Source organism: Cricetulus griseus, chromosome 3, assembly GCF_003668045.3.
Source record: "Cricetulus griseus strain 17A/GY chromosome 3, alternate assembly CriGri-PICRH-1.0, whole genome shotgun sequence".
NCBI classification, from domain to species: Eukaryota; Metazoa; Chordata; class Mammalia; order Rodentia; family Cricetidae; genus Cricetulus; species Cricetulus griseus.
The window spans coordinates 280,958,125-280,980,315 of record NC_048596.1 but is presented as its reverse complement, the minus strand read 5'-3'; the positions used below and the strand labels follow the sequence as shown (position 1 = coordinate 280,980,315).

At 42.3% G+C, this 22,191-nt stretch overlaps 1 protein-coding gene across 2 annotated transcripts in view; it reads left to right on the top strand.

Moving 5' to 3' along the window:
* Fancc (FA complementation group C) overlaps positions 1-22,191 on the top strand; it is a 129,535-nt gene that overhangs the window by 39,818 nt on the left and 67,526 nt on the right. For both annotated transcript variants that reach the window (XR_004769440.1, XM_027409661.2), the window contains exons 3-4: positions 77-161; positions 3,867-3,961. Coding sequence is in view for 1 of the 2 variants with exons in the window: in XM_027409661.2 (XP_027265462.1) it covers positions 77-161; positions 3,867-3,961 (180 nt within the window). In the remaining variant the exon portion in view is untranslated. The remainder of the gene's footprint in view (positions 1-76; positions 162-3,866; positions 3,962-22,191) is intronic.

The window sequence follows — 22,191 nt, the reverse complement described above, 5'->3', positions numbered from 1 at the left end:
CTTGAGGAATTGTGTTGCTCAGTTGCACTGTATAGTGCTTTTTAACTATCAAAACATGTGGTTGTTGTTTTTACAGGATTCTAACGCAATCCTGGAAAGGTTCCCCACAATTGGTCAACTGTTGGCGAAAGCTTGTTGGAATCCTCTCATCTTAGCATATGGTAAGAGTCTCAACACACAAACACCTAATGGCAGTTTTACTCTCTGGACAAAGCACAGGGATGTAAACTAACTTTTTTTTCACGTTTCCATGGGGCAGCTCACCATGTGTGCCACTTCCTGTGCTTCTGTGTGTTACAGGCAAGATGACACACACGCACACACAGGCTTATGCGTGTGGACTTGAAGGAAAGCAAGGCTTCTTAGAGTAGAGAGAGGAAACACTTCATGATTTAAACACCAGTTTCTGTCTCTAGTCACTTTCATTGCCTCATTTTAAATTCTCCACAACTAGATTTGATGCTAACAATACCTAGTTAATTGTTTCACAGATCCATGTTAACTTATGAGTTGTTGCTCACTTGTGAGGCTATTGTTCAGTGTTGGGGCCCTGATATTGCTTTGCCGTTATTTGAGTGGTGTGGTGTTATCCATGGTTGAGGGAATTTGGAGATACTTTAGGGTTAGTGTTCCTTGATTCCCACCCATCCAACCTTGCTTCTAGTTTATCATCCTCAAGTGTAGCATGCCATTGCAGTGGTACTGTTGCCAGCCGCCTCGACGTCAGTGTGGATCTGTGCTCTGCGGTCCATTCCCTTTGCCTGTTGACCTGGAAATGGCCTTGCTGAGGCTGGGTGGGTCTCCTTTTTCATAGTACTTCTTCCACTGCCTGAGGCCTAGGAGCAGTGTCACTTCTCATTGTCATCCTCAAGCCTGGTTGAGGTGCCAAGGAGCCTCTATAGGAGCTCGTTGAAGGGCTTCTGCCTTGGATTAACAGACTTTATTAGCAGATATAATGTTCTTTACATGGTTTTTTGTTGTTGTTGTTGTTGTTTTTTTTTTTTTTTTTTTTTTTTTGTTTTTCGAGACAGGGTTTCTCTGTGTAGCTTTGGAGCCTATCCTGGCACTCGCTCTGGAGACCAGGCTGGCCTCGAACTCACAGAGATCTGCCTGCCTCTGCCTCCCGAGTGCTGGGATTAAAGGTGTGCGCCACCAACGCCCGGCCTTTTCATCTTTTTTTCAAAGTCAAAGACTAATTACATTGTAACATAAAGTGAGAACTAAAGTAAAGATTCCATTTTCCTTTAATGTTTGGAAGAAGTGCACATTTTCCCTCTCCTAATCTACCATGTGTCGTTGTGAGAGCTGTGAACTAGGTGGAAAGGGGGAGCCCCTCATGGGGTCTTTGAGCACACACTTGTGCATGAGGTGCACATTTAGCCTTACTCATTCCATTCCCTCCTTTGTGTCCCTGAGCCTTCCTTCCTTTTCTTTGTCTTCTTCTTTCCTCCCAGTCAAGTTATGACTTAAAATGGAAAGCTAGTGAGCCAGTGCTGTGTTTACCTTCCAAAGCCATGTGTACACGTCTGAGCTCATATACTGTATCCAGGCCTCTTTCTGGGTATTTTGGACTAGAACTACACTTGCGTACATACCTGTGAGTATTTAAGCATAATACACAGATATGCACACATTTGCATAGACAGATACACATGTGCACAGTTAAGTACATCCCCTGAAAGGCTTTATTTGTAGATGCAGCTCAAAGTCACTGTGCTATTTTAAATATTTATAGCTCCAACTCGTTTCCTAGCTCCTGGTGTGCTGTGACCAAGAGAGAAAGGGGAGGAAACTGTGGAGTGAATTGCAGTGAAAAGTGATTCATATCATCACAGCCCTGCTCTTGCTGTTTCAGCACCTGTGTGACTTATTGAACTACCTATAAGATCTCAGTTTTCACTTCACTGTTGTTCCACTAGTTGAACACTTTCTGGAGAGGGTTGTTTTCTGTCTTATATTATCAAAATTTCATATGAAAAATGGTGAAAGTATACTTGGGGTGCTGAGATGGGCAGCCTGGGCTGCATGGTAAGACCTGTTGCACACACCACCACTGTCAGTGCACACACCACTACTATCAAGATAACCAAAGAAAAATAGACCCCAAACAGCCTAACAGCAAAATATCAGAACCCCAAGCTTTAGGCAAAGTACCTGTCTGCCTAATGGAAGAGTCATTCGGTCAGGGTGAGAAGCAAGGGTGAGGGGAGAGGAAGGACCTGGAGATGAAGGGTGGAAGCCTCTTCCTCAGTGACGCTGCTCTGTGCACACACTGCCTCTCCTGTAACGTGAGGCAGATTCAGGCTAAGAACCAGAGCCCCTCCAGCCTCACTGTAACAATAACCACAGCCTAGCAACTTACAATAATCTTTATCATCTCAGAAAATTGCTGTTTTGTGCCCTTAAACTGGGGATTAAGGTATAGAGTGTAGCCTTCATTTGGAATTTCAAGGTACCAGAAAGGCAGCAGGTGCATATTGGCACATTTCATTTTCCTTTCACTCATTTTTAGAATTCACATTTGTGCCAAGATCTGCTGGTGAGTCCTGGTGGATCCTAGGCAGTTTCCTGTTACCACTGAAGCACAGTGACAGGGAATGCCCAGTTCCAACCTTCGGCCTCTGGGGAGGAAGCTCCTGGATGCCATTCCCTGTATGGAGTACTAGTGGCCCTCATGTAACCAGCCGTGGCTTGTTTATGTCTGTGAACCATCTAAGCAAAGCAAGCTGTGTGCTCTTCAGCCAGTGGTATAGCTCAGTGCATCACTTCTGAGGAGACATTGGGAGAATGTCCCTAGATCTTTTTTTCCTACTCATGAGAGAAAAATACACCCTTGAACTCCTGCATAGAATTACTCTGCACCCTGGGGTGGAGAGGCACTCCTGTTTTGATCCCTTGGAGTTTGGGCTCCGTAAACAACATTTTCCTCTCTCCCTTTTTGAAATTGCTTCCTAGTACATCACATCCTCCTTTACTCCATAGTAAACCCTATTATTGGAATTTCTGTTACGCATGAATTAGTATTTATACCAGGTTAAGCACAGCAGTCACCTTGCACTCAGAGGTATCAGTTTGGCCTGAAGAATTAGTTGAAAGTTACGAGTCTGGAAATTAACATGTGTCAGGTAAAACTGTACCTCCCGAGGCTTTTATTTAAGCTCATAGGGAAAAATGAATGTCGCTCAGAACGACCCTGTTGTGTTCATTCAGTTATTAGTTACTGTGAAAGCCGAAGCTTAATGATTGTCACTGGAGGGAAAATAGGCCTAAAAATTATGAAGGGACAGGTGCTCTCAGTGAATGTAGAGGAGATTTCCTGTAGTTTGTCCTGTTCTTGTGCCTTTGATAGCAAAGCCAATGTAAGCACTGTTAGCTGCAGGAGGCTAGAAGGTGAGCTCTGAGTGTCTTTAAGGATGCTGCAGGGGCTGGGTATGTCTGTCTTCTTTCTCTCCATTGCAGGGTCTACATTGCTGTGTAGCTTGTATCCTAACAGCTTCAGTTTACAGCTTTAATTTTTGTTTACTAGTTGTGCTATAAGTTTCTACCTGGAACAGATTTGGCCACCAGAGACAGAAACAGATAGTAGTTATTTTGCTTTAAAAAGATTGAAATTACTGATGTTTGAAATGTGAAATTAGAAACATCTTGAAAAGCCCAGCACTTTCAGCTCTTTCCATCGTTCTTATTTGGCTTTAAAAACTGCTGCTCTTTCAGAAAGAGTTGACCACACAAGAGCTGGACAGTGAGCTGAACCCACAAGAAGAAAAGCCAATGCCGAGCTTGGTACTTTGAGGTTTTCCTAAGCATGTTCTTAAGGGTTTTTCCTATTTGATAAAATATACTCATTTTAGTTTTGTTTTCTGTAGATGAAAGCCAAAAATATCTAATATGGTGCTTATGTTGTCTGATGAACAAAGAACCACGGACCCCTGGAGAATCAGAACTTAACTCCTGGATCCGGGTAAGAGAGTAAAGCTTCATTTGCTTTGCTTTGACTTAAGTTGATTATTTAAAGCCCCCTATACCCTGCTACTTTCCCCTTTATTGGCTCAAATTTGTGATGTTTTAAGGCAGCAGTTCTCAACATGTGTGTTGCCACCTCTTTGGGGGTCGCATATCAGATACTTATATTAGTTATGAAATATCAACAAAATAATTTTGTGGGTTGGGTGTCACCAAAACATGAGGGACTGCTGCATTTGGAAGATTAAGAACCACAGCTCTACAGTGTTGAGGCTGGGAATTGCTGCTCTATAGTGTTGAGGCTGGGAACCACTTGCCCTATAGGGTTGAGGTTAGGAACCGCTGCCCTACAGTGTTGTTGAGTTTAGGAACCACTACTCTGCAGTGTTGAGGTTAGGAGCAGCTGCTCTGCAGTGTTGTTGAGTTTAGGAACCACTACTCTGCAGTGTTGAGGTTAGGAACAGCTGCTCTGCAGTGTTGAGGTTAGGAGCAGCTGCTCTGCAGTGTTGTTGAGTTTAGGAACCACTACTCTGCAGTGTTGAGGTTAGGAGCAGCTGCTCTGCAGTGTTGTTGAGTTTAGGAACCACTACTCTGCAGTGTTGAGGTTAGGAACAGCTGCTCTGCAGTGTTGTTGAGTTTAGGAACCACTACTTTGCAGTGTTGAGGTTAGGAACAGCTGCTCTGCAGTGTTGTTGAGTTTAGGAACCACTACTCTGCAGTGTTGAGGTTAGGAACAGCTGCTCTGCAGTGTTGTTGAGGTTAGGAACAGCTGCTCTGCAGTGTTGAGGTTAGGAGCAGCTGCTCTGCAGTGTTGTTGAGGTTAGGAACAGCTGCTCTGCAGTGTTGTTGAGGTTGGGAACCACTGTTCTGCAGTGTTACTGAGTTTGGGAATCACTGCTCTACAGTGTTGCCTTTCACTGTTAGGTGTTTGCTGATTGTTACTTATTCAGGAGATTTCAACTTCCTTGGTTATAAATTCCCCCAGTACTGCTCCGACTGAACCTCCCACCCCTAACACCACTTCATGCTGAGTAGCTTTGAAAAAGACTTTTAATGATTAAAAGAATATACTGGGTTTTTCTTCCAGCTGTTGCTGGAAGCACTATTCTCCCTGCCAGCTTAGTTTAAATCCTTACATTAGTTTTTCAAGAATGGCTCTGCTTCTCAGAGTCTCTTCTGTAGTAAGTATGAGTTTAAAAGTACCTATGGAGCCAGCCCTGTTCTTGTGTCCTAGAGTTGATGCCTTGGCCACTGCTGCTCATGCTTTCAGAGTCATTAATTAATCATGGCAGCTGTGCAGAGAGGTGACGGCTTCCTGTTTTTTCCTGTGTCTGTTTCCTTTGGAATGACAGACACAAGTTGGAGAGCCTGATCTAACTGGTTACTTTGGCTCCTTTCTATGGTTACTATGGACCTGCTGATATAATGCCACCTGACTCATGGTGAATGTGGCTCCCAAAATGGCCATTTAGGGCTATGAACTTGCTCCGGCAGATTGGCACATAGGGTTTGGTGGCTGGCTAATGATACCATCACCATCACTGCTTTTTATGTGTCCTTTATTTTAGACAAAAATCAGTAACAGATGATAGATATGATATTGTGCTGGTTGTTTTTTGTTGTTGTTGTTGTTAGATTGGAAGAAGAGAAAGTAGACAAGGAGTTAAAAGGATTGGACAAAGGAAAGAAATGAGTACAGAATTTAGTTTGAAGAAAATTCATGTAAGGTGCTGAAGAAAGGAAGTGATAAATGGGGAAAGAGGGAGAAAGCTATAGAAATAGAACAGTACCCAGTCTTTAGTAGAATAATGCATAGTCTTTAATTTTTTAATTGTTAGGTTTTATAGAATTTTAAGAACAATTACTTAGTGTGCAAGATTTTTGTTTTGTTTTGTTTTGGAATCAGGGTTTCTCTGTGTAGCCCTGCCTGTCCTGGGACTCACTCTGTAGACCAGGATTGAACTCAGAGATCCACCTGCCTCTGTCTCCCAAGTGCTGGGATTAAAGGTGTGCGCCACCGCTGCCCAGCATTGTGTACACGTTTGTATTGGCTAGCTCTAAGTCCTAAAGTAACCCATCTAATAAAGTGTTTCTAGGATGACCGAATTAGCTTTGTACATTTAGCATATGACTTTATTAGCCTTTTAACAAATTTTAGCCTCATATTTTCTTTTGTGGTCTTTTCATTGTTCAATGCCTGGGTGAGTACTGAGAGGTGCTTAAGACTAATGCAGGAATTCAGACACAAATTTCTTCTATTGGGGACCCAAGGCATGGGTTTTCAGTAGAGTGCTGTTGTAGGTGTTGGTGTCCCAGGGGGGATACTTGCTTAGACTTGGAGGGCTGGAGACATTTCTTTCGGAAGGTGGCAAACGGATGTGTTGTGAGGATGGCTGTAAGTAGAGGGAGTGGCCAGACTTGTCAACATAAAGAGAATGTGCAAAGCCTGGTGGGAGAGAGCAAACATCCAGGGAGCTGCCGGTGCTTGCAGGTGCCTGCTGCTGCTGCTCGTTCCTTGCTGACCGTGAATATGGAAAGACAAGTGAACACCACCTGGTGGGTGATGACAGGCCATCTTTACTTATTAAAGGCAGTGGGGAACTCTAGAGTATTCCAGCAGAAATCACAGGGTGGGTGTCAGCTTGGGAAACTAATAGTGGGAGAAAGTTGTTATGGAAAAGGGAAGGCAGCACCTGTGACTAAAGGGAGACATTAGGAGTCCTGATCAAAATCTAGATGATGGGCGGGTGTATTAGATTTTATCCAACACAGTGAGTTGCAGGTGTTTGGGATTGGCAAGGCACATGGAGGATAGATGAACATACTACTCACAGGAGGGCAAGCTGGTTGACAGAGAAGAGGTGAGAGTGAGAGTGAGGTAGAAAGAGAAAAAAATTGACTTGATCTTTTATGATTTGTGTCCTTCTACCCATATTCCACCCTTCTTCACCTAACATGACCCTCTTTGGGTCTACTGTTCTGATACAATAGTATGACGAGATGTCTTATACATAGTATTTGGTGTGACTTGTTGAATTCAAAGGTTCAGATCTAAGGTTAAATAAACCTTCGTATACTAAAAGTGACTTGGGGTCAGTGGTTTGTTTAATTTTCATTCATTTGAATGGAATTCTGTTTCTGTAGCTCCAAATTGTGTTGGATTTTTTCTTTCTCCTTTATGTTGCTGCTGCTCCATCAGGCCTCATCACACACTCACTGCCCAGTAGGAATGGGAATTTTGGGCTGTAGTGATGTGCTTGGGATGGCCTGTTGTATGTTTTCAGTTTGTTTTATGGTTGTGTTAACTTTCATTTAAATAGAATTTGATTTAGCTTAGCTCACAGAATATTGACTCTTTCTTGCCCCCAGTCCTCCCCTTATCCCCCCACTCCAACCCCGCATTGTGCCCTCAGCTGAAGTGAAGGGAGTTTTTATGTTTACATATTACAGATATATTTTGCCAAGAATAGGTTCACTAAATTTTAGTCTGAATTGCCCAGGTCAAGTTCCTTGGTACATTTATGAATACCCTGAAAAGCAGGTTGAAAAACTAAAGACTGTGGTGGTGTTAAACATGAAACTAACCTGTAAGCCCCACATGCCCGAGGACTAAGTAACATCCTGGGATTCTGGGAATTGTAGTTCTTGGAAAATAACAACAAAGCCTCATGGGAAAGTTCTGGTGGCCTATGGTTTTGTCCATATAAACCTAACAACACATGCCTTGGGAAAGTTTCCAGGTGATGGCTCTGACCAAATTCCATCTTGGCCAGTATTTAACACTTTAATAAAAGCTTGCTTTAATTTAGCCAAAGTGGTAGAACTATTTTTTTTTCTGGAGAATTTGAGGATTAACAGTGGGAGGAGCCATTGTTGAAGAGTACTAGTGTTTGTATTGCATGGGGCCGCACAGGTGCTGCGTCTCTTTTGAAGTTCAGTGGCTTCCAGACTGCATTTATCTTTCCGGAGGAAGCTTACTAACCCCACCCCTCCTCCCCATAGCAAGGCATTGTGAGTTTGGTTACTGTTACTGGCTTGCACATCGCAACAGAGATTGTCGTACTATGTCTTTGTTTGATTGTTGCTCCTACCAGATCTGGTTCTGTTTAATACCGACAATGTTGGAGTTTTATAAATGAACTGATAAGTCAATTTTCTTTTTCCATTGATTTGTTGATAGTTACTTGAATTTCTTGATTCTAGTTTTATGCATAAGTTGCTATGAATCTTTTGAAATTTCTGTGTAGTCATATAATCTATTTAATCTTTGATAAACTTTGAGGACTAAAATTGCTGTGCTGTGCAGTAGCATATACAAGTACCCGCTGAATAGTTTGCAGTCTCACCAGTAATATAAGAGAACTGTGTTGTCTGTTACCCAGTACCTACTGTTACCAGTCTGTCTGTATGTTAGTCATTCTTATGCTCATTTGGCTTCCTGCTTGACCTTTTAATATGAGTTTTCCTGATAGTTTGACATTGAACCCTCTCTTCATAATCTTCTGTTTTTTTGTAAGTGTGTTTTCAAGGTTTAATCCATTTGAAAACATCAGCTTAACAAGACACAGGAGTGCTTTTTATACTTCAGGTACTGCTGCTTTGCCAATTCTGTGTTCAGAACAAATCCTTGTTAGTGATCTTCTTTTTCCTTGTCTTAGTGATGACTTGGAAGTGCCTAAGGTAAGCCAGACATGGAGGTTCACATTCTGCCTACATGTCAGAACACCTTGCACCTGGAGCCTGGACTGTAGTGGGCAGTGGTGGGCAGGACCACACCTTGACCAGGACTGCTTAGTTTTGCATCTAATTAAACATAAACCATAGGTCGGGACCTAGAAGATAGACTTGTGTAACTGGAGGTTTCTCTCCTGCCTGCCAGTTCCCAGATAACCACTGTAAGGCGTAATAATAATTACAAACTGTCTGGCCTATTAGTGCAGACTTATTATTAATCAGCTCTTATAACTTAAGCCAACCCATTTCCTTTATTCTATATTTTATCACGAAGCTCATGGCTCATTACCTCACATCTTGTTTCCCTAGTGGCTGCTGACATCTCTTCAACTCCATCTTCTTTCTTCCATTTGGATTTCCCACCTGGCTCTATCCTGCCTGACTTTTGGCTATATCAGCTTCTTTATGAACTAGTGGTAATAAAACATATTCATAGCATACAGAGAGGCATCGCAGATCAGACTTTCCAGAGACTGGGGTGTCAATGTGGCCACCAAGAATCAGTCTTTCTGTGTGACTCACTATGGTGTGTTTATTTGGCATCTTGAAATATGTGGTCAAGGCCCTGCCTGTCAGGACTGCCAGGGTCACAGCTTTGACTAAACACCCCATTAACATTTCTTCCAAACTCTAATCAACTTCAGCTTTTTGTTTTAGGTACTGTATCTCTGGAAGTTCTGGTTCTTTCTCATCTGTGTTTTTTGTGGTGATGATCTTGTTTGTCTTTAAGTACTCAGTAATACATGTTTAGGGTCTTTGATGCCATTTCTTGTTCTTTTTGCTTGTGGACCCTACTTTATTGCTAGACATATGTGCTGCTCGTTACCAGTGTCAAGCTGTTGTGATTGTTATCCAGGAAGGATCCGACAGTGCTGTTTTCTTTTAGAGGATTGGTGGTATAATCTTGGCACGCATTTACATTTTGTAGATTGGTGTGTGTGTGTGTGTGTGTGTGTGTGTGTGTGTGTGTGTGTGTGTGTGTGTGTGTGTGTCTGTAGGTCTCTGCAACCACCAAGTTGAACTGAAAACAGTTCAGTTCAACACAAGTCAGTAACTGGTATTGGTTCAAACTTTGAGAGTCTGATACCAGGTAGTGTATTTTAGGCATATTTAAGCACAGCACAACTTTTCCTGGTGATAATTAACTCAGTCCGCTGTACACAATAAAGCTTAGGACACAACTGCATTGAAATTCTTTGTGAAGTACATGTGACCTCTTCTTTAAAGATGGGTTTGACAGATTGACTACATGTGCCGTCTTCCGTAAAGGTAGGTCCTGAAGATTGACTGAGGAAAACCAGTTCATGATAAGGGTCTAGGGGAGGGCCCCGTGTGGTCTTTGTCATACAGGTAGCTCAAGGGTTACCAGGCTACTGATAGTCTTCACTCCCAGCCTTCTGGGTAGAAAATAGGTCAGATGTCTCTCTCTCATAAGAGACAATCCTGTTTGTTTGACATTCCTGGTTTCTCTGTTGCTTGTCTGTGGGCACAAGAACCTCTGTGCCCTCTACAGATTGGGTTCATCCTTTCCAGACCTGTGTTGACTTTCTCTGAAGAAAATTTTTCCCTTCTGCTAGCATACATTTCTTTCTCCTGGCCTACCTGTTTCCTGAAGGTGAAGTTATGTGTGAGCTCTGTACCATAACACAATTCCTTCCAAGCCATCATTATCTGCCCCGGGAGAGTGGTCACCCTGCTCAGGCACAGATTATCACTTGAAGATATATCTGTCTCTGAAACTTTTTATTCTATCCAGCTGCCTGTGTCCTCAAAATTCCAGTTGTTTGACTTTTAGCAAACTGAAGTTTTGATCTGTGTAACTTAGTGAGATTCTATGCTCTGTTTGCACGACTCTCCCTTGCTCTCTGGTTCTTAGGGTCCTTCCAGGCAGAAATCCATTCAGCCATAGGACCGAGAGGTCATCCCCTGGTACTACCTGCTGCTCGGGTTCTGACACCCCCACTTTGCTAGGTTTGGGAAAAAAAAAACTTGAAACCTTTTCAACAAATTAGTAAGAGTTGGAGATGTTTCCAAGTTGGTTTTAGAGGTTAGTGTAGAAATATTAATGAGCTACTTGGCCTCAGTAAAAACATCTTCAGGTAATGAAGCCGTGCTGTAAACCTGTCCTCCCAGTAAGCAGATCAAAGAATCTTACAGCATGTATGAACTATCTGAAATATGGTGTCATAGTTGGCATTTGTGAAGATTTTTACCTAAAAGGAATGTTGGCTACCTAGACCAGATCTGTAGAGTCTATCCTCTGAAGACAGGGCTTCAGGGCTTGGGGATGCCTTGCAGAGATACTCAACCATTCAAAATGCCTTGGTCCAAACTCTCCACACCTCTAATACAGGGTTTCTCTTTGTGGCCTTGGCTGTCCTGGAATTGACTTTGTAGACCAGGCTGCCCTCAAATTCAGAGACCTGCCTGCCTCTGCCTCACAAATGCTGGATTAAAGGTATGGGCCGCCACAGCTGGCTTCATTCAAATCTTAGTCTGCTATGTTACCTTTTTCAAGTTACATACTTTTCAAAATTGTGATCTTCCATCTTTAGTAGAAAATAATTTCTCTTCATGCTAAGGGCAGCTAGAAAGATTAAGTGATTAGAACTGTACCGTGGGCGTTTGTGTGCTTACAGGTGACTCTGCACATGGTGGGAGTGTCTTCACTGTGCCATTGTTGTGTGATACTGGTAGGATTGATAGTACAGGTTAGGGTCCAAAAGAAATTAAGCCATTTTAATGGGAACATTCCCTGCTTTTTTTTTTTTTTTTTTTTGGATTAAAGTTTGTTTTTCAGTTTGTAAAATAACAATGTCAGCCTGCTTTCAATGCTAGGAAGATGTCATGAGTAATATGTTCTGTGCCTCCCTCGCTACTGCATTTTCTGTTTAAGCTAAGTTTTTTCTTCATTGTTGTCTTGTTTTAAAAGTTGTTTGTCATATGCTAATTTACAGAGTAGCAGTTTTTAATGTTTCATGTGTAAATGTAATGTGTGTGCTTGCATTTGCCTATGTTGTCTGGCTTTTTAAAAGATAGTTTTAATACAAATTGATTTATAATAAACAACATGTAATCTATTTTTTAAATCTTTTAAAGATTCTATATAGGCTGCCATTTGAAGATCATAACTTTAGAATTCACCACAATCCTATATATTTGATTGTTGTAAGGACAGTGAAGGACAACTCTTGGAGAAGCAACGTCCCTGCTTCCTAAGTGCCTTTTTCTCTTAACCTCAGTGCTTAAAGTGTATGTTAAAAGCATCCTTCAATGAAGTCCAAATCTGCTTCATTAAGAAATCAAATAAACAATGCAGGTGTAGTGACACATGCCTTTAATCCCAGAACTTGGGAGACAGAAGCTGGTGGATCTGTTCAAGTATAGCTTGGTCTACGTAGTGAGTTCCAGGACAGTCTTGAAAAGCAAAACAAAACAAATACATAGAAAAAAATCAAATAAGTAAATTTAAAATCCCTGTGGCTATGATGGTACATTTGCTGCCACTTGTCTAACTTGCTGTCTGTCCATCAGCTCTGAGACCTAGACTAGGTGCTGTATCATCTTCTCGTGCAACACGTTTCTCATTTCCAGGTTTTGCTTTGCAAACAGCGTAGCTCTAAGTACGTTGGGACATGTGTCCTGGGGCTTTGAGTACTTGAATCAGAGCCACTGTTTAAGAGGTGATTGATGTAGGGGAGCAGATGGGTTAGAGATTTGTTTGGAAACAGTGACTAGTTGGGGCCAGGTTGGGGCCGGACAAGGAAAAGGGTAGTTCCTAGGTATTAAATTGAGGTTCTATTTACAGAAATAGGGGTATTCCCAACAGGCAGACTGGGTTAATTTTGTAGTGTTGTAATTCATGTTCAGATTATAAAATCAGGCTTCAGTTTTTAGCTCTGTTTTAGGTTTGCAGAAAAAGTGAGTAGAAGATACAAAGGTTTTCTGTGTTCCTCTGTCCTACCTTTACAGAGCCTCTGCTAGAGTCAGACGTGCTCAGCAGAGTGGCATGTCAGTTACAGTTGATGAGCCAGCATTATTATGTCATTACCCAGATGTCGTGGTTTACAAAGAGGTTCACAGTGGCTGTTCTATAGGCTGAAAAATGGCTGACATGTACTGGCTGGTTTTGGTGTCAACTTGACACAAACTAGAGTCATCAGAGAGGAAGGAGTCTCAGTGGAAGAAATGAGTCTGTGAGATCCATCTGTATGGCATTTTCTCATTTAGTGATCAATGAGGGAGGGCCCAGCCCATGGTACCATCCCTGGGCTGGTGGTCCTGGGTTCTATAAGAAAGCAGGCTGAGCAAGCCAGGGGAACCAAGCCAGTAAGCAAGCTGCCCTCCATGGCTTCTGCACCAGCTCCTGCCTCCAGGTTCCTGCCCTGCTTGAGTTCCTGTTGTGACTTCCTCCAATGATGGACTGTGATTTGGAAGTGTAAGCCAAATAAACCCTTGCTCCCCAACTTTCTTTTTGGTCATGGTATTTGTCACAGCACTGGGAAGTCTAAGTAAGACATATGTATGTATCATACATGCCTGACAAATTCCTTGAGCTGTCTACTCATCCTTCCCTCCACTCCCAGGCCAAGAATTAGAATCACTTAGTCACCTTCTTAGATGTGGTTATTTCCCTTAGTGTGCATCCAAGTGTCTCTGTGTCTCCTCTCTCCTTGGCTAGTTCTGCTTATTATCTTACTGCTTGGATATATAGTTTATATGCTTTCCTACTAAAGATTATTGTGGTTGCTTCCAATTTTGACAGTTAAAGATAAAATAACCATAAGTATCTGTATGTAGATGTCTACGTGGGTGCCCTATGTTCACGAATCCTTTGGGGCAGTATCAAGGAATGTGACAGCTAGATCTTATAGTAAGGATGTGTTTAGTTGTGTAAGGAACTTTCCACTGTCTGTCTCAAAGGCCCCATTCTACCTTCACATTCTCCCCAGTAACAATCAAGTGCCCATGCCCGTGCCTTCAGTATTCTAAGGAAGGCCTTTCCAGCTGGCACCCAACCACAACCCTCTGTTTGATCTGCATTTCCCTGATTATGCATGATGGGGAGTACCTTTCACCTTCTAACATTGTGTTTATTTTCCTCTGTGAAGTTCATTGAAGTATTTTGTTTATTTTTAGCAAGCTGTTTACGTTCTTTCAGTTGTGTATGTTTGTAGGCATGTATGTGCAGGTGAATGTGCACTTGTGTACACCTGAGTAAAAGCCCCATGTCAATGTTTGGAGTCTTCCTTGATCACTCTGCCCTGTTTGTTGACTTGGTGTCTCTTTGTTGAACCCAGAATTTGCTCATGTGTCTAGTTTAGCTAATCAGCTTCCTCTGTGGTCCTGTGGTTTACCACATACACCAGGCATACACGTGTGCTTTGAGGATCTGGACTCTTGACAGGCACTGTATACTTTGAACTCTCTCTCCAGCCCCCTGGGTTGTTTTTATTGTTGAATTCAAGAGTCCAGTGTATACTCTGGTAAACTGCGTAAATTATCTCTTCTGTAAATATTTTCTAGTTTGGGGCTATTCTCATTTACTTATTATGCCCTTGACAGAGCAGAGAAATTTAGCTTTAATGACATTTATTATGTCAGTTCTTTAATGATTAGTATCTAAAAGTCATTATTAAGCCAGAGCTGAGAGTTTTCCCTTAGGTTCTCATGTAAGTGTTTAATAGTTTTTTTTTTTTTTTTTTTTTTTTTTTTTGGTCTGGTACTCATTTAGAGTTACTTTTTGTGAAGTATGTAGGTCTGTGTTTAGATGCCTTTTTTAAACATGTGAATGATGGGTGGAACACACCAACTCCTTGTGTTCTGACAGATGATTGGTTGCATGACAGTGTCATGTGCTGCTTGCTGCTTTGGGTTTGGATTTTTGACTGATGGTGCTTGGCAGAGCTGTGGACTCCTTTATGAGTGTCCTGAGATCTGTCATAATCCAGTTCTGGGTTGTGTTGGTGGAAGTGGTAGTTAGCTAAGTTTTGGTAGGTTTGCTGTTGTTTAATTCCTTTGTCCATATTTCAGTAATTCAACGATGAGAGGTAAAAGACCATGACTGCTCTTCCTAGCACAGTGGGAAATAACAGCATACCCATGTGAAGGGTTCCCTCTTGCAGCAAATAACCACAGACTTAGTGGTCTAAATAACACAACAGCCTTTTTTTGAACTTGAAGTTCTGAAAGAGTCTAAAGTGAGGTAAAATCTATAGTCAGCAAAACTGTGTTCTGTCCAGAAGCTGTGTTCTGTCTAGGGTCCACCTCCCCTTCCCAGCCACTAGAGGCCACCTGAATGCCTTGGCTTGCTGCCCTGTTCTTTGTCTTAGAGCCGTCAAATGCTCAGGCTGCTGCTACCACTTTCCTCTTCCACCTTTAAGGACTTTTTGCCTGTTGAATCCTCCTGGATATTCAGAACATAGTCCGTGTTACAAAGATTTGCAGATAGAGATTGCACCTGTAACTTGAAGCTCCTTGTGCCAAGTAGACTGGATATTATACCTGGTGGAAGGATAGCACCAGCTCCTGAGCTAACCTCTGATTGCCACATGTGTGCTTGGCAGTCATGTGCACACACATTCATACAAACAAACAAGTTGTTTGTGTGTGTGTCTATGTGTATATACACTATGTGTGTGTATAATACACAGATACATGTTTATATATACATAAATAAATTAAACAAATAAATGTACATGCACATACATTCCTAAAAGTGTTGCAGATGTTATGTGTTAAAATTCACGCTGAGTCCAGTACCTGGATAAGATGTCTAAAAGCTGGTAAGTCAGTTGAAGTCTGATGTTTAGGGTTTGGTGTACATACCAGTGTGTGTTGTGCATATCACAGGGCAGTTCCCAGGCAGAGAGTACACTTCATGTGGGGCTTGAGACCTTTGGCTCTGCTGGTGACACTGTGACAGTCACAGCAAGGGCAGAGTCAGAGAGTAGCAGGTCTTTTGGAGGCCAACACAATTCCGAGTTGTTTCTGAGTCTGGGTCTTGTGGCGTGAGGGTGTTCGTGGCCTTTGAGGTATATTTGGAAGAGAAGGGCTCTCATTCCTTGCTTAACCTCAGCATATAGTCTTTGACAGGAGGCTCATCTACCCAAGACAGAAGGCTCTGCTAGCACAGTCACAGAGATAGATACAGTTTTGTTTTTGTTTGTTTGTTTTTTTTTTTGGTTTTGGTTTTGGTTTTTCGAGACAGGGTTTCTCTGTGTAGCTTTCGGAGTTTTATTTGTTTTTATTTTATGCTTTTAAAAAAGCTCTTTTAAAAGCTTACATGTGGGGGCTGGAGAGATGGCTCAGCAGTTAAGAGCACCTTCTGCTCTTCCAAAGGTTCTGAGTTCAATTCCCAACAACCACATGGTGGCTCACAACCATCTGTCATGAGATCTGGTGCCCTCTTCTGGCCTGTAGGTATACATGCAGGTAGAACACTGTATACATAATAAGCAAATAAATCTTTTTTAAAAAGTTTACATGTTTTATTACTTAAAAGGGAATTTATTTAAAAAGACACTGGTCAGCTGTCTTGTCAGCTCCCTCATATGCCCCTCTCAACACAGGTTTTCTTGTAGCCTGGTGTTGATGGAGGATTGGGACTTTCTTACCTGTTTGGGTCTGAGTTGGAATTGTCATTAAAACAATACCTGCCCCTGCCATGGTATTGTTGGTCCTCCAGAGAAGATCTGCTCATGGTGAGCAGAGCCAGGTACATGTCCTCCATCAGTACCTGTCCCGACGTTCTGGGTGACTGCTACATTCCATTACCTGGGCTGAGGGGCTTGAAAAGTATCTTTTAAAGCGATATTGCTGTGTGGTAAAGGAAATTAGACAGAATGGGAGGCAAACTTCTCATAGAAGGCAAGTTAGAAGGTGAACCAGGTACGTAGGATTTCCTAGCTGCTTTGCCCTTTGATGTCTCTCCAGTGTGCTCCATCCCTGGTCACAGAAGGGCAAATGTTCTCTTCATACACATTTAACCTTCATCTTAGCTGTTTGTTAAGGGGTTGGGTTGGTTAACTCGGGTTGTGTATCTTCTTACAGGGACCAAAAGGAACTTCACAGTGACCCACCTGTTTTCGTTATAGCAGTAGATGTATGTTAAATTAAACCATATTTTGTGAAAGTAAAAATGTAATATTAAAAGTATCCAGTTTTTGAGATTTGTGCATATCAAAAATAACTTGCTATTCCTGTTCTTCTTTTTTTTTTTTTTTTTTTTTTTTTTTGGTTAGACTGTGTAGGGAACTTGCCACAACACATGCAACAGATTATAAAGGACTGAAAATTTAATGACTACAGCATGGCGCAGACCGTGCTGGCAGACACTGGAGCACAGTGCTCTTTCATCATCGTCCTGTGGGTGGTCATGGCTGTAGACCTGCAGACAGCTCACCAGGCCCAGTTCCTGGAGAGGGCCTGTGAGACACAAGCACAAGTGACCACTGCTCATGGACTTTTCAGGCCTTCTTTGTGGTTGCTTAACCCTGACAACTCCCCACTTCTTTTTCTTGGGCTTTCTCCTTTAGATGTTTGTTTTTACCAGGCTCAACCTTCTGAAATGTTTTTGCTTCTGCTTTAAAATAAAATTTCTCAGCACAAAGTTCAGTTGACCTTGTGGTCATTAGGAGTTGGCAACTCTTTAGTCTCAGCAAATTGAATTTAACACATTTACTTATTTTTTTTTAAAAAAACAAAACAAATCAAAAACCTTAAACTGATCTCTTGTTCCCTCTAATGCTTGTCTGAAGCATCTGGAAGGCTGTTTCTTCCTTGTTTAAAACTGTCATCATTGCTGCCTACTTTGTTCTTGAGTAATCTGTTTTATTTTGTTGTTGGTTTTTTGAGGCAGGCTGGCCTGGGATTCACCATACCATTATTATACATAATTGAGTAAGGTAAAGGGAAGGTATAAAAACAGAGTGTCTTGAAAGCTTGTGTATCATTAAGTATAATCCCTAGTAAAATCACTGCAAACTGTACTTCTATAAACTGATAAAGATGGATGCATTCTCTGTAATTATAACAACATTGTCAGAACCAGCAGAAAGAGAAACAATGATCATATATATGTTTTGGAATGAATCACTTCCCATACAAAACCTAGTCCCATTAGATAGATTCGGGGAGAGTTTTATTCTTGACCAGGAACAAACCTCAAGTGCTTTGGTGATTTCCATTGAAAATAACCCTCCTGGAGTCTCTGTTCTGTTGCCATTGGTTGAGCTTTGCTCCAAGCAACTTTCCTGAAGGTGCTTTGAGCTACGCTGGGTCCTCCCAGGTGCAGCTTGTTAATCATGCCCAAAGCAAGGGTTCAGCACTTTGCACCTTCAGGTTACCAGTCAGCATGTTCTGATGAGGAAGTGTTTAGTGTCCCCTTCCTGTGCTTGCTCATGGGTCTCAGATTTGCCTTAAGACACCAGGGTCAACACTCTTGAAAATGTATCTCTGAAAGACCTTTAGAGCCTCAAGTTAGGCTCCTTGTGTGCCGTCCTGGAATGTTCTGCCTGAGGCCCTGGGAAAGATAGCACTCACAGACACTCTGAGACTACTTCCCACCTGCCAGGGTCTAGTTAGCTTGACCATGTCCTCCTGCAGAGATCCAGAGCTCTACCCAGCCAGAGCTCCATTCATAAGAAGGGCCCTGGCCATAGGGAGGCACAGCTAGGGAGGAGGTAGGCTTTTCTAGAAATCGAAGCACTGGATGTTTTATGTGAGTTTAGACTCCTGTTCTGGTAATCACTTTCTGTTCCTGACCAGAGTCTGTAAAGAACACATTATTTGTGGTCAGCGGTGCCATCCTGTCTCTGGTGATGTTTATAGTTCACACCTGCTCCAGGTGAGAGTACTCACCCTGTGCTTTTTACTGTGGCTGAGGGCTTCTTTATATTCACCACTGCCTAACATGCATTGCAGACACAGAGGTCTTTGGTGACCTGAAACTAAAAGAAGTAACAACCATTGCTCTTATTTAGCTCTACCTGCTACCGTGGCAATCAGATCAACTTCTGTCAGCAAGTGAGTTTGTAAAACGTAGAGGGAGATAGCCCACAGAGTGTGTGGGGGTGCTGCCAGTTGTTATCCGTACCCTTTACATGTGCATGTGTTTTTATAAAGGAAGACTGTCCAGCAGAGCTGTCAGTGTCCTGTAAATTTAATGGAGACCATGGACTTTGTAGTCGCTGCCCTGCTGTTTTTAGCAGCACTTGGTTCCGTGGCTCTGGCCCATCTGCATTTTATATAGCTGTTGACAAGCACTGTGGCTTGCCATCTTTCCTGTGTTCTGCCATGCTGCTGTAAGGTGGGATGTGGTTTTTAAGTACCTCAGGGGCTCCCTTGTTGGCAGCTTGGTCCTTGGTGCGGCTAAGTTGGGAGGAGTCTTTAAGAGGCGAGAGTTGTAAGGAGCCTCTGGCACCTCAGATGACCTAAGTTAGTCTGTAGCCTGCCAGTCTGGCTGCCTGTTCCTGTCACACGTAACTCTGACATGAAGCCATCACAGCGCCTGTCAGTGGAACCATGTACTTTCCCTCTCTCCTTGGGCAGTCCAGGCTGTCCTTAAACTTGGAACATTTTTGCCTCAGTCTCCCAAACCAATGCTCCAAATGCTATCCTAAAATTTTTCTGTTTATTTGTATTTTTTTTTATATGAAGAAGAAAAACAAATCTGGAAAAGTAACTATTGCTTTTGCCTTTTTTTTAATTAAAAAACTTATAGTTTGAATTCACCCTGCTTTAACAAATATAAATTTTAGACTGCCATTGCTTATGACTTGAAAAGGGCCTTGCTGCTCCATGAGATAAAGTTCTATAGTTAGAAAATGTGACATAAGATCTGATGTAGTCCCCTCTCTTTATTGCAGGGTCTTTCTAAGAATTTAGAGCAAGATAAGTGGTGCTAACTAATGTCAGGGCTGGCCTGGTGTCCTGACTCCAGGGCCTGGAAAGCCTGTTCTTACTGCTGTCCTGTTATTTTTCCAGCTGCCCTGGAAATAAGCGGCACCCTGGAGTCAATGTGTAGATGCAGAACAAGTTTCCTGATTCTCTGCAATTGACACTGTAAGCTGTTTGCATGGTGACTCGCTCATTAGGCTGCTGGCTGAGTCCACCCAATGCCTCACTGAAGTTTTCGGTTTTCCTCCACCTCCTTCTTCACTGTGTAAGCATACATGCAAATACTCCTTTAAGTAAGCAAGGTGTAGGTACATACCCTGACTGTGGACGGCACACAGTATCACCAGGCAAAGGTTTTGAGCACATCAAGGAACTTGGTTTCTGGAAATCTTTTTAGACGTGGAAACTTTTAGACTGCTTTTATGTATCACTTAAATATGAATCTACTGCCGTCTAGGTGGGCTTTCCTGGTCTTGGCTGGTGTTAGTGTCTGGTGTTTGTTTCTTACTCAGAAAGGAACAAATTTAAACCATTAGGCATTAAGTCAACAGTTTTCATTGTATACTAGTTAAAGGCTATTGCAGGCCTTATTATACGGTGGCAAAAATGCTGTCTTTTTCTCTCTTCCCCATGCAGTTAATACAGAATCTGTCTCTTTCTTTGCTGAAAAAGAATTTTGCCTTGAAGGAACTACAGAAGGAAAGAGTTAACCACACTTAGGAAAGGAGATTTGCTATATGAATTTGTTTTCTTATTAGGGTCCTGATGGGCTACAGCTCACCATTCAGTCATCTTAGTAGTTTGGTTCTACAGGACACAGTTTGTCTGAGTCTAAAAGAACACCAGGGTATTTAGTGATCAAAAGGTTTAGTGTGTGTGTGTGTGTTTGGGGGAGCACCTGTTGCATGGGTATGTAGAGGCCATGGGAGATGTTGACAGTCTTCCTCTATCACTATCCATCATAGTTGAGACCGTCTCTTACAGAACCTGGAACTCTCCCAGCTAGACTGGCTAGCCAGTTAGTCCCAGGGATCTTCCGTAATGCTGGGGATAAAAAATATAAGCTACCACACACGACATTTTCCTTGGGTCCTTGGGATCCAAACTCTGGTTCTCACTCATGTCTGTGTGAAAAGCACTTACCAATTGAGCTGTCTCCCCAGCCTTTCGTCCTGTCTTCTCAAGGGTGAAAAGTATTTTGCCTTTATAATATGCAGAAAAAAGTAAGAGGAAAACAATTTTAATAATGCATTTCTTGTGTAATATCTTGGGCCTTCTTGCTTAGGAGATGTGAATGAAAATAAGAACAACACAGGTCTCAGACCCATGGAGAGGGGTGTGCTGTACATCAGATACCACTAGTGGGCCACCTGCTCCATTAAAAAAAACAAAACAAAAAACAAACAAACAAACAAAAAAAACCACAGTGTGATCTCCTCACTGCTGGGACCTGAAAGGGTATCACAAGGCATAATCTTAAACCAAGTCAGGGTGTAGCTTAGCTCTTGGGAAGAACATAGAAAATGATCAAGAGTTCTTAGACTTGGTATCACAGACAAAATATGTAAAAAGAAGGTTCATGGGGCCCTCATGAGGAGCAAGGAGGCAGAGGAGGAAGGATACTCAGACACAAGTCTGACGAAGAACTTAGTGCTAAGGGAACTTAAGACTCAGTGTTAAAGAAAAACAGTCTATCTAGAAAAATCAGTAAACAGACATCTCACAAAAAAAAAAAATGAGAACTACACATGTGAGCACAATGAGCAAAAGCACTTGACCAGATGTTTAGTGTCATAAGCCATGAGGAGAGCACAGAAAACAGCACCCTAACCAGGTACACACACATCCAGGGAGAATACTATTATGCTGGCACAGACTCCATCAGGTGTGTTTCTGATAGGTTTTTTGTTTTTTGTTTTTTTTTGCTAGGAATGTGTAAGTAGATGTCATCTGGTACCCCTTATAAGTACCCCTTCTATCTCCTGGTGCCTTGTGTACTCGGGTGGATTGCTGCCCTCTAAGGGAAATAATGTGTGTGAGAAAGTAGAGTGATATCTTCAAATGGGGATTGGGTGAGGGGGAAACTTTGAGAGTGAGACTACCAACAGACCAAAGGGAAGGAGCCCCTCTTCAAGCAGAAAGAAAATGATTAAAAATGTATACACCCCTTATATCAAGTTTCCATGTCCAGCTGTGGTATTCTGAATGCAATTGGCCCCCATAAGCTCATAGGGAGTGGCACTATTGGGAGGTATGGCTTTGTTGAAGGTAGGACAGGGTTTGAGTTCTCTTGTTTAAGCTTCACTCAGTGTCATAGTCCACTTCCTGTTTGCCAGCTCAGCTGCAGCGCCATGTCTGCCTGCACTCTGCCGTGCCCCACCTCATGATAATGGACCAAACCTCTGAACTATAAGTGAGCCACCCCAATTAAATGTTTTCCTTTATAAGTTGCTGTGGTCATGGTCATGGTGTCTCTTCATAGCAGTAGAAACCCTAACTAAGACACCAGCCTAGGATAGTGAGTCTCATTCCTGGATGCACACCAGAATTACTGGTGGAAATTAGAAGGGGAACAAATGTCACCTCTGTCTTCAG